This window comes from Acinonyx jubatus, chromosome X (assembly GCF_027475565.1).
Source record: "Acinonyx jubatus isolate Ajub_Pintada_27869175 chromosome X, VMU_Ajub_asm_v1.0, whole genome shotgun sequence".
Lineage (NCBI taxonomy): Eukaryota > Metazoa > Chordata > Mammalia > Carnivora > Felidae > Acinonyx > Acinonyx jubatus.
In genome coordinates, this window is record NC_069389.1 from 84,691,638 (window position 1) to 84,705,918 (window position 14,281).

Here is a 14,281-nt window from a genome sequence, read left to right on the forward strand (position 1 = left end):
AGGCTCTGTATCAGCAGGAACTAAAGTCTAAGGCAGAGTTGCAAACTGCCTCCCTGAGCACTGAAGGAGTAACCCAACACACACACACACACACACACCCTCAACAAAAGCTGGTAGAACTTTTTGGCTAAAGGTATTTAAGGAAAATTCTCTCCAATCATTAGTAGACCTCTATGCTAACTGAACAGACTTCAATGCTGCACATGACAGAGAATTCAAATTTACAGAATTAGTCTAGGCAAGTCACTAAACAAATAGCAACAACAACAAACCCTAGGCATGTGGGGGATACTGATTTTCAGAGTTGACACATTATGTTATTTTAAATGTCTAATTTGTAACCAAAAAAAATTGTAAGACTGCTATGGACTGAATATTTGTGTCCCCTCCCCCAATTCTTATGTTGAAACCCTACCAGTGATGTGATGGTCAGAGGAAGTGAGGACCTTTGGGAGGTAACTGGGATTAGATGAGGCCATGAGGGTGGAGCCCTCATGAATGGGATCAGTGCCCTTATAGAAGTCATGAGAGAGCTTGCTTCCTCTCCCTGTTCTCTGACATGCGAGGTTGCAACAAGAAGTTAGCAGCCCGTAACCCAAAAGCGGACTATCACCAGAACCTGATCATACTGGAACCCTGATCTCAGACTTCTAGCCTCTAGAACTGTGAGAAATAAATCTCTATTGTTAATAAGCTACCCAGTCGATGGTACTTTGTTACAGCAGCCTAAGCTAAGGTGGAGACATTACAATGGAATACTACTCAGTGATCAAGTGAGGTCTTGCCATTTGCAATAATGTGGACAGAACTACAGTGTATTATGCTAAGTGAAATAAGTCAGTCAGAGAAAGATTTCACTAATATGTAAAATTTAAGAGACACAACAGATGAACATAGGGGAAGGGAAGGAAAAATAAGATAAAAACAGAAAAGGAGGCAAACCATAAGAGACTCTTAAATACAGAGAACAAACTGAGGGTTGCTGGAGGACAGGTGGGTGGGGGGATGAGCTAAATGGGTGATGGGCATTAAGGAGGGCACTTTCAGAGATGAGCACTGGGTGTCATATGTAAGAGATGAATCACTGGGTTCTATTCCTGAAACCAAGACTACACTGTATAACTAACTTGAATTTAAATTTAAAAAAAAGAAAAAAAGGAGAGTATGGCCCATACACAGGAAATAAGAAACAGTCAATAGAAACTTTCCTGAGAAAGCATATTGCGTTTCTCAGACAAACCTTTAATCAGTTACAAGTCCCTCAAACAATTAAAGGAAACCATATATAAAGAACTAAAAGAATGTTTCAGAATGGCTTACCAAATAGGGAATAAAAATAAAGAGATAGAAATTATAATAAAGAACCAAAAAGAAATTCTGGAGTTGAAAAGTATAATAACTGAAATGAAAAATATACTAGAGGGGCTCAGCAAAAGATCTGGGCTGAGAGAAGAATCAGCAAACTTGAAGATATGTTGACTACTCATCTAAGGAAGACTACTCAATCTAAGGAGCAAAAAGAAGAAAAAATAAAGAAAAAATAACAGACCCTCAGAGACCTGTGGGCAAACATCAAGCATACCAACATACACATAATGGAAATCTCAGAAGAAGGAGGGGCACAAAGAACATTTGAAGAATGAATGCCTAAAAACGTTTTCAAATTGATGAAGAACATTAATCTATACATTATAGAACCTTGATAGACTCCAAGCAGGACAAACTCAAAGGGGCCTACTTGTAGTCTAAGAGACATTTAGACCTGTAGCCAAATTGTCAAAAGCAAAAGATGAAGAATGAATCTTGACTGCAGCAAGAGAGAAGAGACTTACCATGGACAAGGAGTCCCAAATAACATCAACAGTTGAATTCTCAACCGAAACTACAGGGGCCAGAAGGCAGTAAGATGACGTATCTGATGTGCTAAAAGAAAAAGATCACCAACCAAAAACTTCACTGTCTGGCAAAAAACTATACATGAAAACTGAAGGAGAAATTAAGACATGCCAAGATAAACATAGACTGAAAGAATTCATCACTGCAAGACCTACCTACAAGGAAAACTTCAGGCTGAAATAAATGGAATGAAATATAAGTACTTCAGGCTGAAAAACACTCAAAGATAACTCAAAGAAAGAACACTAGTAAAGTCGACTATATAGGTAAATATAAAAAAAGACAGTATAAATGTATTTGTAACTCTTTTTCTTGTCCTTTCTGACCTAAAAGATATCTACATAATGCAATAATTATAAAACTGTGTTAATGAGATTAAAATCTATAAAGATGTAATTTGTGTGACAATGATAGTACAAAATAGGAAGGAAAGAACAGAGATAAACAGGACAAAGTTTTTGAATATTTTTGAAATTACGCTGTATTAATACAAAATAATTTGTTTAAGCTGTTAATTATAATTCCCTGGGCAACTATTAAGAAAGCAACTAAAAAAAAACAGTAAAAGAAGCAACAAGTTAATTAAAATTATATACTGCAAAAACCTATTTAATATGAAGGAATGGGGCATCTGGGTGGCTCAGTCAGATGAGCACCTGATTCTTGATTTATGAGCCCAGGGTTGTGGGATTGAGGTCCAGATCGGGCTCTGCACTGCTTAAGATTCTCTCTCTTTATACCTCTGCCGCTCTCCTTTGCTTGTACTCTCTCTCCCTCTAAAATAAAAAAAAAAAATAAAGGAATAAATGGAATAACAGAGGAACAAAAAAGATATGACATTCAGACAACAAATAGCAAAATGGAAAATGCAAATCTTATCACAGGACTCCAATTAAATATATCAAATATAAATGAACTAAATACTCAATTGGAAGAAGGAATTAAAAAAGGAACATGACCTAACTATTTGCTGTCTACAAGAGATACACTTTAGGTTTAAAAAAAAATAATTGAAAGTGAAAGGATGGAAAAGATATTTTTTTGCATGACAAAAAAGAATAAAAGTAGAGCAGAGTATAAGAAGTTTTTCTTTCTTCTTTTTTCCTTAGTAAGTCTAGCTACAGGATTATGAATTTTGTTGATCTTTCCAAAGGACCAACTTTTGGTTTTGTCGATTTTCTCTATTTTTTTGCTCTAGCCTTTATTGTTTTACTCCTTCAGCTTGATGCAAGTTTGTTCACTCTTTTTGTAGGTTCTTTTTTTTTTAAGGACTTGTTTAAAATTGTTTTTGGAGCAATTATAGGTTCACAGTAGAATTAACTGAGGGGAAGGTACACAGATTTCCCACATACCTTCCATCCCCACACATGCACAACCTATCCCATTATCAATATCCCCCATCAGAGTGATACATATGTTACAACTAATGAATCTACATTGACCCACCATGATTACCCAAAGTCTATAGTTTACATTACAGTTCACTCTTGGTATTACACATTCTAAGGATTTGAACAAATTTTTGTAGTTCTTTTTTTTAATTTTTGTAGTTTTCAAGGTGAAAGTTTTTGGTTATTAATTTAAGACCTTTCATCTTTATTAATATGGGCATTTATAACTATAAATATGCTCCCAAACACTGCTTTTACTGTATTATATAAGTTTTGGTATGTTAAGTTTTATTTTCATTTGTCTCAAAGTATTTTCTAATGTCCCCTGTGACTTCTTTTTGACCCATTTGTTATTTAGTAAAGTGTTGCTTAATTTCTGCATATTTGTACATTTTCTAAATGTCCTTGTATTATTGATTTCTAATTTCATTTAACTGTGAATAGAAGTGGCAAGAGTGCACATCTTTGCCTTCTTCCTGATACTTGGGGAAAGATTTCAATCTTTTACCATTTGTCATGAAGTTAATTGTTAACACAAACATATGGCCAATTTATTTCTGACAAAAATGCAAAAGAAAGTAAATGGAGAAAGAATATTCTCTTCAATGTATGGTGCTGAAACAACTGGAAATTCATAAGTAAAAAGTGAACCTTAACCTAAACCCCACACTTATAATATAAGCATCAAGTCAAAAAGATCATAGATCTAAATGTAAAATATACAACTCTAAAACTCTTTAAGGAAAACAAAGAAGAAATCTTACTCATAATCTGTTGTTAGACAAAGAGTTCTTAGACATGTAAAAAAAAAATGATCCATGAAAGAAAAACCGGATAATTGGATTTTATCAAAATTTAAACCATTTGTTCTCAGGCAAAAAAATTGTGTACTAAAAACTACAAATGCTGCTGAAAGAATTAAAGATACAAATAATGCAAAGATACCCCCATGTTCATGGACTGAAGACTTAATATACCATTAAGCTGTCAATACTACTCAAAGTGATCTATAGATTCAGTGTAATCTCTATCAAAATCCCAATGACATTTTTTCTAGAAATAGAAATATCCATCCTAATAGTCATATGGTATCTCAAGGGTTCCTAAGCGGTGAAAATCTTGGAAAAGAAGAACAAAGTTGGAGGTCTCACTTCCTGACTTCAAAACTTACTACAAATCTACAATAATTAAAACAGTGTAACACTGGCATAAAGACAGACATGTATACTAATGGAATAGAATGGACAGCCTAGGAACAGACTTTTGTATTTATGGTCAAATGAATTCTGGAGAGGGAGCTAAGAACATTCAATGGGTAAAGGACGATCTTGTCAACAAGTAGTATTGGGAAAACTGGATATCAACATGCAAAAAATGAAGTTGGATCCTTACCTTATAACTCATACAAAAAAATTAACTCAAAATAGACCAAAGACTCAAATGTAAGAGCTAAAACTATAAAATGCTCAGAAGATAACATAGGAAAAAACCTTTATGACATTATATTTGACAATGATTTATTGGCTTTGACACCAAAAAGCATAGGTAACAAAAGAAAAAACTGACAAATAAGACTATCAAAAATATAAATTTTTGCACATCAAAGGACACAATCAATAGAGTGAGAAGGCAACCCATGAAGGGAAATACTTGCAAATTATTTATCTGATAAGAGAATCAATATATAGGATATACAAAAAAATCCCACAACTCAACAATAAATAAATAAACAACCAGTTTAGATAATGGGCAAAGGACTTAAATAAACATTTCTCAAAAAAAGATACATAAATAGCCAAAAAGCACACGAAAAGATGCACATCACCAGTCTTTAGGGAAATGCAAATCAAAACCACAGTGAAATACCACTTCACACCCATTAGGATAGCTCTTACAAAAAAGAAAAAAAGAAATGAAGTGTTGGCAAGGGTGTGGGAAAATTGGAATCTTTGTTTACTGCTGGTGGGAATGTCAAATGATACAGCCTCTATGGAAAACAGTATGGTGGTTCCTCAAAAGATGAAATACAGAATTACCATATGATCCAGCAATTCCACTTCTGGGTATATGCTCAAAACATCTGAAAGCAGGGACTTGAACAGACACTTGTACATCCAGTTTCATAGCAGCATTATTCACAACAGCCAAACGGTAGAAGCAACACAAGTTACTACTGACAGATGAAGGGATAAACAAACTGTGGTAGATACATACAATGGAATACTATTTAGCCTTAAGAAGGGAGGAAATTCTGGCACAGATGACCTAGAAGACATTATACTAAGTGAAATAAGCCAGACACAGGACAAATATTGTAGGATTCCACGTATCTGAGGTACCTAAAGTAGTCGAATTCACAGAGACAGAAGGAATGGTGTTTGCCAGGGGCAAAAAGGGGGAGTATAAAAGGGAATGGTGTTTAATGGGTACGGAATTTCAGTTTGGGAAGATGAAAAAGTCAGGGAGATGGATAGTGATGATGGTTTCAGAGCAGTGTGAATATACTTAATGCCACAGAATTGTACACTGAAAAAATGGTTGAAACGGTCAATTTTATGTTAGGTGTATTTTACCATGATGAAAAAAAAAGTCTGTTCTGCGAAAGACACTGTCGAGAGAATGAAAATATAAGCTACAGACTGGGATAAAATTTTTGTAAATCATATATGCAACGGAGAATTGCATTTGGAATACATAAAGAGCTCTCAAAAGCCAGAAAGAAAAGAAACAACCCAATTAAAAAACAGCAAAAGATTTGAACAGACACTTCAGCAAACAGGATATAACGGTAGCAAATAAGCATATGAAAAGATGTTCAACATCATTAGCCATTAAGGAAATGCAAATTAAAACTACAATGAGATACCACTTCATAGCTATCGGAAGAACTAATAAATACCGATGATACCAAAGGTTGACAAAGATGCGGAGCAACTGGAACTCTCATACATTGCTGGTAGGAATGCAAAATGGTTCAGCCACTCTGGAAAATGGTTTGGCAGTTTCTTATAAAGTTAAACAGACACTTACCATAGGACCCAGTAATCCCACTCCTAGATATTTACCTTAGAGAAATAAAAATTTATGTTCACACAAAAACCTGTACAAAAATGTTCATATCAGTATTATTCATCATCACCATAAACTGGAAACAGCCCAAACGTACTTCAATGGGTGGATGAATAAACAAACTTTGGAATACCCATAGAATGGAATGCTATCCGGCAACATGAATGAGCTATCAATACACACGACTTGGATGACTCTCAGAGGCATTACACTAAATGAAAGAAGCCACTCTCAAAAGATGACATATTGTACGATTCTGTTTATGTGACATTCTTTAAAAGACAAAACTACAGTAATGGAGAACAGATCTGGGATTGCCAGAGATTATGGGTGGAGTTGGGGGTGACTATCAATGGATGGTATGAGGGATTTTTAGGGTGATGGAGCTGTTTTCTGTCCTGATTGTGGTGGTGGTGACATGAATCTACATGATTTACATGATTTACAATTCATAGAATTGTACACCAAGAAAAAAAAAGAAAAAACCAGGCAATTTTATTGTAAGTTCATTTTAAAAAGAAAATATTACTATATCATTATCAATAGTTATACTTTAGTGATTAATAAAAATATTCAGAATTAGTTGTGAAACAGGATCTAAAAATCATTAAGTTCACTTTACGTCTGATACAATAACTAACAGGTATAGAGAAAAAAATCAACAACACTAAATGTAAAATTTTACAACTTCTACTAACTCTTCATTTTAATATTCTACATCAGGATAATATGCTCCCTCTGGATCATTTCCTATAAACATTGTCATATACTGAATATGGAATTAAATAAGCACTCAACTTAGAAGTCTGGGACCCTATGTTACATTCCTAAAGCTAACACTGTAAGAAAACTCTCGACTTGCCTTTTGTGCCTAATTTTATCTTCCTCTTCATTGAGGTCATGTACTTGTCTGCACTTGTCTTTTTGTGGTATGCTGTGAAGGTTTAAAGCAAGGAGTTTCAAAGATAAGAAAAAGAACAGATTCATACACCACCCACCCACCCCAAATACCAGGTACTACTCTAAGTGATTTACATGTTATTACCTCACTTAAGCCTCCTAACAACCCTATAATATAGACACTACTTCTATTCTCATTTGACAAGATGAAGAAACTGAAGCATAGAGCGGTAACTTGCCCAACATCTTATAACAAGCTAGTAAGTGGGGGAGCCAGGATTGTTCCAGCAGTCTGCCACCAGAGCCCATGTTCTTAATCAGTAGGCTAGGTCTCTCCACAAAAGCCTGTTCACGTGTTCTTTCATTCCTTCCTTCACCGTTGCTCTTCCATGTCTATGTTCTCTCTGCCTGTAACAACGCATTCATTCGTTCTCAGGGCTTTACGTACCACCTAAGCGTACATGATTCCCAATTCTGTGTATCCAGCTCTGACCTCTCCCCTGAGCTTTACTCCTGCTTTTCCAACGGCTTCCTCAGTATGGGTATTTCATGATGCTGCCATTCTTACCAATTCAACATGTTTAAAATCAAACTCCTAGCCTTCCATCAGAATTTCCTCATAAAGACTTTCTTAATTTTGCCAGCTGTTAAAGGCACACAGACTAAAACAGCTGGGTTACCTTTGACCTCTCTTTTGACCCTCTTCCTTCACTCTCAGGCAATAAGTTTAACCAGTTCTTCCTTGGTGATGTCTCTTATAACCATACCTCCCTCTCTTTCCAATACCACTGCAATCATTCTAGTCTAGATCTTCATGCCTACATGACTATAAGACCTCCTAAATCATTCTCCCTGCTCCCAGTTCTTTCTCTCTCTCATCCTGTTTATGGGCAACCAGATTAATCATTTTCAAATACTGCTTTTATCACATTACTCCTGGCTCAAAATCCTGGAATCATATCCAGACTAAGTAACTGAATAACTAACTAACCAAATAAAGTTCAAAACATTTAGCTACTTTTCTAACCTTGTCTCTCACAACAGCCTTAGACACGCCGGTGTGCCCACACCACCAACTGCAAATAAAATGCCTTTCCTTCTCCTTACTAAGGAATAGGTAGTACTAAAGGAATGTTTAAATCTTACCTCCTCTGAGAGGCCTTCTTCAGTCATGCCAATGCACAGAGGCCTTTCTCTCCAATGAACTCCAACCGCACTTAACAACTGCATCTAGCATTGTTACTAAATGTTACATGGTTCTCGCTCCAACCAGAACTTTACTCACTAGAAGTCAGGAATGATTTCTTAAGCTTCCGTGCACCTGCCACAGTGCCTAGCAAAACTTATCTGTTAAACGAATACTCTCTGGTTAAGACACACACCATTTATCTATAGACTTTGTGCTAATTTATAGTTCAGACCAAAGACCCTTCACAATCTAGCCTCACCTACCTTTCCAGTATCACTCTCTCTCATCCCTTGCTGTGCCCTATGCCTCCTGCCACAATGAACTTTTCACTGTTCCCTAGATGCACCAGGCCCTTCCACAAACCTGCTCCTATTCACCCACTGTCTGTTATGCCCCCTGCCCCTTATTCACCTGACAGTTGACTGTTGAGCTGTCAAGACTTAGTACAAATGTCAACTCCTGACTCCCCCCTCAACTAGACTGAGATGTTCTGTGTTCTGCACTCCCGTAGCATTTTATTCACATCTCTGTAACAGTAATTTCCATGTTGCATCACAACTGACTGTGTACATATTTGTCTCTGTCATGGGGCTTTCTGCATTCCTCAAGGACAGTGATAGTTTCTCTCCCCTACTCCTTTCACTAACTTTTCACATTTAATGCCCTGCTGTTAAATCTTCCTCTCAGCGAAACAGCATGTCAAAGTCAGTGGCGATCACATACCTTGGTAATAAAGAGCCTTGAGGAAGGAGTGCCGATCAGCTCCCTGGAATAAAGAGTTTTCTATTTCCATTTCACGCCGGGTCAGTTGTTTGCTCTTGGCAAATCTCTGTGGCAGGCAAAGGATGCGCTGACGCTCCGAGATCCTTTCTTCAATATCTTGAAGACGGTTCTGTATTGCTTCAGGTGTTGCCCTCAGTCTTGTCTTCTGGAACCAGAGAAATGCGATGACATATATCATAGAGGATACACCCTAAAAGTGATGGTCTAATGTCTGAGATAAGAAAGAAGACAACGTAGGACACGGAATGATCATTCATAGACGTGTGAGCTAAAAAGTCAAGGAAGGGCTGCCCTTTAGCAAGGTTCCTCTCACAGAAACCAAAGAAGAATCCAACAGAAAGCTTAGTTTTGTAAGAACTAAACATGAAAAGGTTTTCAGGGCCAAAGGAAGAGATCTTGCTCTTTATTCTCCAGGAAAAAAAAAGGTCCCACTCACCTTTTCACCTGAAACGTGGCTCTTCCAGATCAAGATTTCTGTTTCATTGAGCCCTAGCTCCCGAAGAGAAGCAGTTTCCTGGTCCTTCTCATGCAGTGTCTGGAACTGGGACAAAGTCATGGTCCCAGCTGCTTCCTTCCCAAAGGGCTTGTACATAGTACCGGGAGCAAAGCTCTCTTTCTTAGACACACATCTGCAGAACAAGCAGGACGAAAGTAAGAATATCTTCAAGTTACCACAGTTTTCAGAAATGGGACTCACCATTAGAAGAGGCCCAATGAAACTCATCAACAATTTCTCTCTCATGTCCTATTTCTAGGTTGAAGCAACCATGCAATGATATAGAAGTCCATCAATATTCCCCCACACCCAGGACCAATAAACGACTGGATCAAATCTTTATTTATTGAGTACCTACTATACATCGCTGGGCTAGGTACTGAGGATTTAACAGTAAAAAAACCACAAGTGGTTTCTGCCTTTGTAGAAGAAAAGTGGAAGAGAAGCAAGTAAACAGGCAATGATCATATTGGGTTATAAATGCTAGGTATGTTAAGGGAAGACAGAGGAAAGGTACTTAACCCAGACTTAGTGGGATATGGGAGGCCTCCCAGAGGAAGAGACACAGAAGCAAAATGTTGCCTAATAAGTAGAAGTTGGCCAAGGAAAGTGGGGAGGGAGAGGAGTGTGCCATCCAGGCTTTAAGAGGGATCTGCTTCCTGGAGGTAAGGGTCTATGATACTCTACCTGTTTGCAAAATCAATACCTACTCCTCAATGGAGACAGAGGTATCAAGTTGATGCTGAAGGAGGCTTTTCAGCTGCCTCTCGCCTTCTGTTTCCAACTCCTCCAGGACATGCTCACCACTCTTCACACAGCTATTTATCCTGGAGTAGATATAAGAATATATGTAGAAAGTAGAAGCAACAGTGAGTCTCAAAGTATATTCTTTATATTATCTACTGGTAGTGAACCCATTTGTTTGAAGACACTTTTCTAACTATTTGATGCCCTTTATCATTCATCCCACAAACATTGACTAAATATCCACTTACACACAATGCACTGTGTTAGGTACTGATGGAGTCGACGATATTCAAGACATAGTCCCCATACTCAAGAAGCTTGCAATTTATTTAGGGAGAAACATCATGTGTGTACATGTTACGTGCATGTGCCTGTTGTGGGGTGGGGAGGAGAGAGGGAGGGAAGTAGAGAGAGAGAGAGAAGAGAAGAGCAATACAAAGAAGGATATGCCAAATTAGTAGGAGTTCATATAGAAGGAGATACTTGGGAGCTAGGGTGATAAAATGAAGACTCTGGAAAGGTAATTCTTAAATTGGCATTTGAAGGAATGGGCATGATGAAGGAAAGATCAGGGAGAATGAGTAAGAAGAGACAGAAATATGTTCTGGGGGAATAATACGAAGTTCAATTTAGCTGGCATTCACACATATGAGCACTGGGAGATGATCTTTGAGGGGGTAATTAGACTCAGATTGTAACTGGCCTTACATACACCAACTAAGGAGCCTGGACCTTCCTATATAGGTATTAGAAAGCAATTAGGCAGTTAAGTAACATGATACAAATGATGGTTTAGGAAAATGAATGTGGTTACAACATGCCTTGTGGATTCACAGGAAAGAAACCAGAAGGACTAGTTAGGAAACTCGTTAAATTTATCAAGCATAAGGCGATGAAAGTATACACTGGAGTGGTAACAGTGGAACAGAAAAGTGGGGAGTTAGAGGAGTGAAGCCTTTTGAAGGTAAGGGTAAGGGAGAAGTCAAAGATAACCCTGAAATTTCAAGCTGTATAACTTAAGAGAACATGGTACCAATAAAGGAAAGAGGAAGATCCAAGAAGCAATAAGTAGTTTGGAAATGAGAAAGTCCATGTTGCCTTAGCCATGTGGAGTCAAACTACCCATTACAACTGAAACACCAGCATGAAGTATCAGGAATACTTCAAAGACATATTGACTCAGAGGTGCCAGTATAAGTGAGGTTGGCTAACAGGAAAGTGAGAGCTGGAAAAATTATATAGACGAGAGTCTGAGGCTGAAGATGGAAATCTCAAGTCATCTGTGTGGGCAGGATCTGGAGCTGTGAAAGAGGAGGCACTCTCCAAAGAAGAGAGTATAGAAACAAATGCAAAGAGGGTCATAACATTTTATAGCTTATGCACTACTGTGCAGAAATCTAGGCAATGCTAATATAAGCTAGTCAACCCTAAATAGCTGAAAACTCTTATTATAAAAGTAAAATGGGCGTCTTGGTGGCTCAGTCGGTAAGGTGTCCGACTTCGGCTCAGGTCATGATCTCGCGGTTTGTGAGTTCGAGCCCCATGTAGGGCTCTGTGCTGACAGCTTGGAGCCTGGAGCCTGCTTCGGAGTCTGTGTCTCTCTCTTTCTCTCTCTGCCCCTTCCCCGCTTGCACTCTGTCTCTCTCTCTCAAAAATAAATAAATGTTAAAAAAAAATTAAAAAAAGAGTGTGAAGAAATAGCTGGACCAGTGGAGTATACAACAACAGGTGACAAAAAACAAAAATGAGTTAATTCCAGGAGAAAAGCAAACATTAAATACCTTCTTTATGTAATAATCCTTTACTATTCGGGTTATGATGCAGCTCTCCTAATTATAAGCAAGATTCCCATGCTCTAGAAAGACTGAGACCTATTTTAGAAAATTTTAGAATATCCTCAGGCCCAGGTTTTTTAAAAACTTCCTTTTAAGTATCTAAATTTGTATTTGTTATTTAAAATTCTGAAAGTTCTTGCTAAGTTTAAAGTGGCTTTGAAAGGAATTAACCATAGCTAACTACATCAGTGCCCATGAATCACACAGAGTGGAAAAAAAAAAAAAAAGCAAGTCACAGAAATATTCACACAATATGTGTCCATTCACATACAGTTGAAAAATGGATGAAAGTAGCACATAAATTCATATGTGGCAAACCTAGTTTTTTAAAAAAGCAAGGGAAGGATTAACGCCGAATTCGGGATAGTGGTTCCCTCAGGGAGAGGAGAGGGAGGAGAAACAATCAGGGAAGGGACTTCTAAGATACTGCTAATTAATGTTCTATTTCTAAAGCCTGTGGTGGGTGCCAGTCTATTACTATTCTTTAAACTGAATATATATATATATATATATATATGTATAATTTTTCATATACGAAATATATCATAATAAGCATTCTTTAAAAATTATTTTGAGGCAGGGAAAATCAGAAACGGTTTTTTAAAAGATGCAGAAACTGACAGTACAGGAGAGCATAATATCAGAAGAACTTTAAATGAACCGTCCTATTCCCGAGTGATCTTTCTACTTTGCAGTGAATCCAAAACCAATTTAAGGAGGATCTTTTTCAAAAAGCATTGTGTGCTGTCAAACAATTGTGAAGCTCAGGCTTTCAACAATGACGAGCCAAGCTAAAGGTGCCATTCCCTACAGAACCAGTAGGGGGAGCTGCTTACAGCGGTGCTTTTCCTATGATTCGTGGAGCCGGTTTTGTACTTTCCGTCTAAATTTTTAGACACAAAGTGTATTAGTAGCTTACGTTAAGATCTGAAAGCGCTACATGCCCTTCGAGGCCCAAAGAAGTCTTCTTTAGTACACAAACACTGAAAAAAAAAAAAAAAGAAAGAAAGAAAGAAAAGAAAAAAGGCGCCCACCCCGAGCCCCTTTCGGAGGATAAGGTGGAGGTAGGGCTGGACAGGGAGGAGCTGGCCTGGGTTTCTCCGGCGCTGGGCATCAGTCGGCCAACACTCTTTTTTTATTTTTATTTTTTACCTGGGTGGGTCCTTCTGAAGCTGTAAGAAGCCACGGCATCCGTGCAGCTCCTGGGGCCGGCGCCGTGGCCTAGATGCCCGTGCGGGCAAGGCATTCCTACGGGAAGCGGCGGCGGCGGCGGCCCTTCCTGAACTTCTCCCTGCAGGCCTATCTAGCCCGTTTCCCCTCCTCCCTCCTCCTTTGTCTTCCAGCTCACACGTAACCGCATCCCGAGAACGTGACATACCCCAAACACAAAGTCATAAAATCTATTTTCAATGTTAAAAGGTAGAAGAGAGCTCCCTTTGCCGCCTGCTCTCAGACAAGCCCTTACCTCTTCATGTTTCCACAGGCCCCTATCTCTAACTTGGCTGAACAGGCCCCGGACTTCAAGTCCCAGAACTCCGTGCGGCCGACTCTAAGGGGATTGTGGTGGAGTGCGGGGCTCTGGGAATTGTAGTCACGCAGAGCTAAAGAAACCGAAACACAAGAGTACCTACTGAATAACCGGTGTATTGTAAGTTCAAATATTTCTCCTACGGGTTAAGGACAACACCCAAAATATCCAGCTCATAAAGCTTTGACTTCTTGACTGACTCAATCAATATCACCAAATCCTGGCTTCTCTACTTTTCCTTCAATGTGTCCCTATCAACCCTGCTTCTGCTTTCAAGGACTTGTTATCTGGCCTACCATCTGTGTCCAGTGGGGCCCTTAGTCCATCCTCTGCAGGGTAGCCAGTTATCATACACAAGTTTGACACATAATTTGCACTAACGGTACTCCTCTATCTGTTACAGAGGCTTATGAGACATTGTACTGCCTATCTTGAGAATTTGAAGTT

At 38.3% G+C, this 14,281-nt stretch overlaps 1 protein-coding gene across 6 annotated transcripts in view; it reads right to left on the bottom strand.

Moving 5' to 3' along the window:
- RBM41 (RNA binding motif protein 41) overlaps positions 1-13,844 on the bottom strand; it is a 63,316-nt gene extending 49,472 nt beyond the window's left edge. For 2 of the 6 annotated variants that reach the window (XM_053201510.1, XM_027054980.2), the window contains exons 1-5: positions 13,459-13,765; positions 10,435-10,551; positions 9,665-9,857; positions 9,169-9,373; positions 7,219-7,290 (exon numbers count right to left, since the gene is read on the bottom strand). In XM_053201510.1, coding sequence (XP_053057485.1) covers positions 7,219-7,290; positions 9,169-9,373; positions 9,665-9,857; positions 10,435-10,551; positions 13,459-13,682 — 811 coding nt within the window. In that variant the 5' untranslated portion in view covers positions 13,683-13,765. Of the gene's footprint in view, positions 1-7,218; positions 7,291-9,168; positions 9,374-9,664; positions 9,858-10,434; positions 10,552-13,458 lie in introns of all 6 variants that reach the window. The other 4 variants (XM_053201512.1, XM_053201511.1, XM_015083067.3 and 1 more) reach the window with 4 other exon arrangements.
- Between the last annotated feature and the right edge of the window lie 437 nt (positions 13,845-14,281).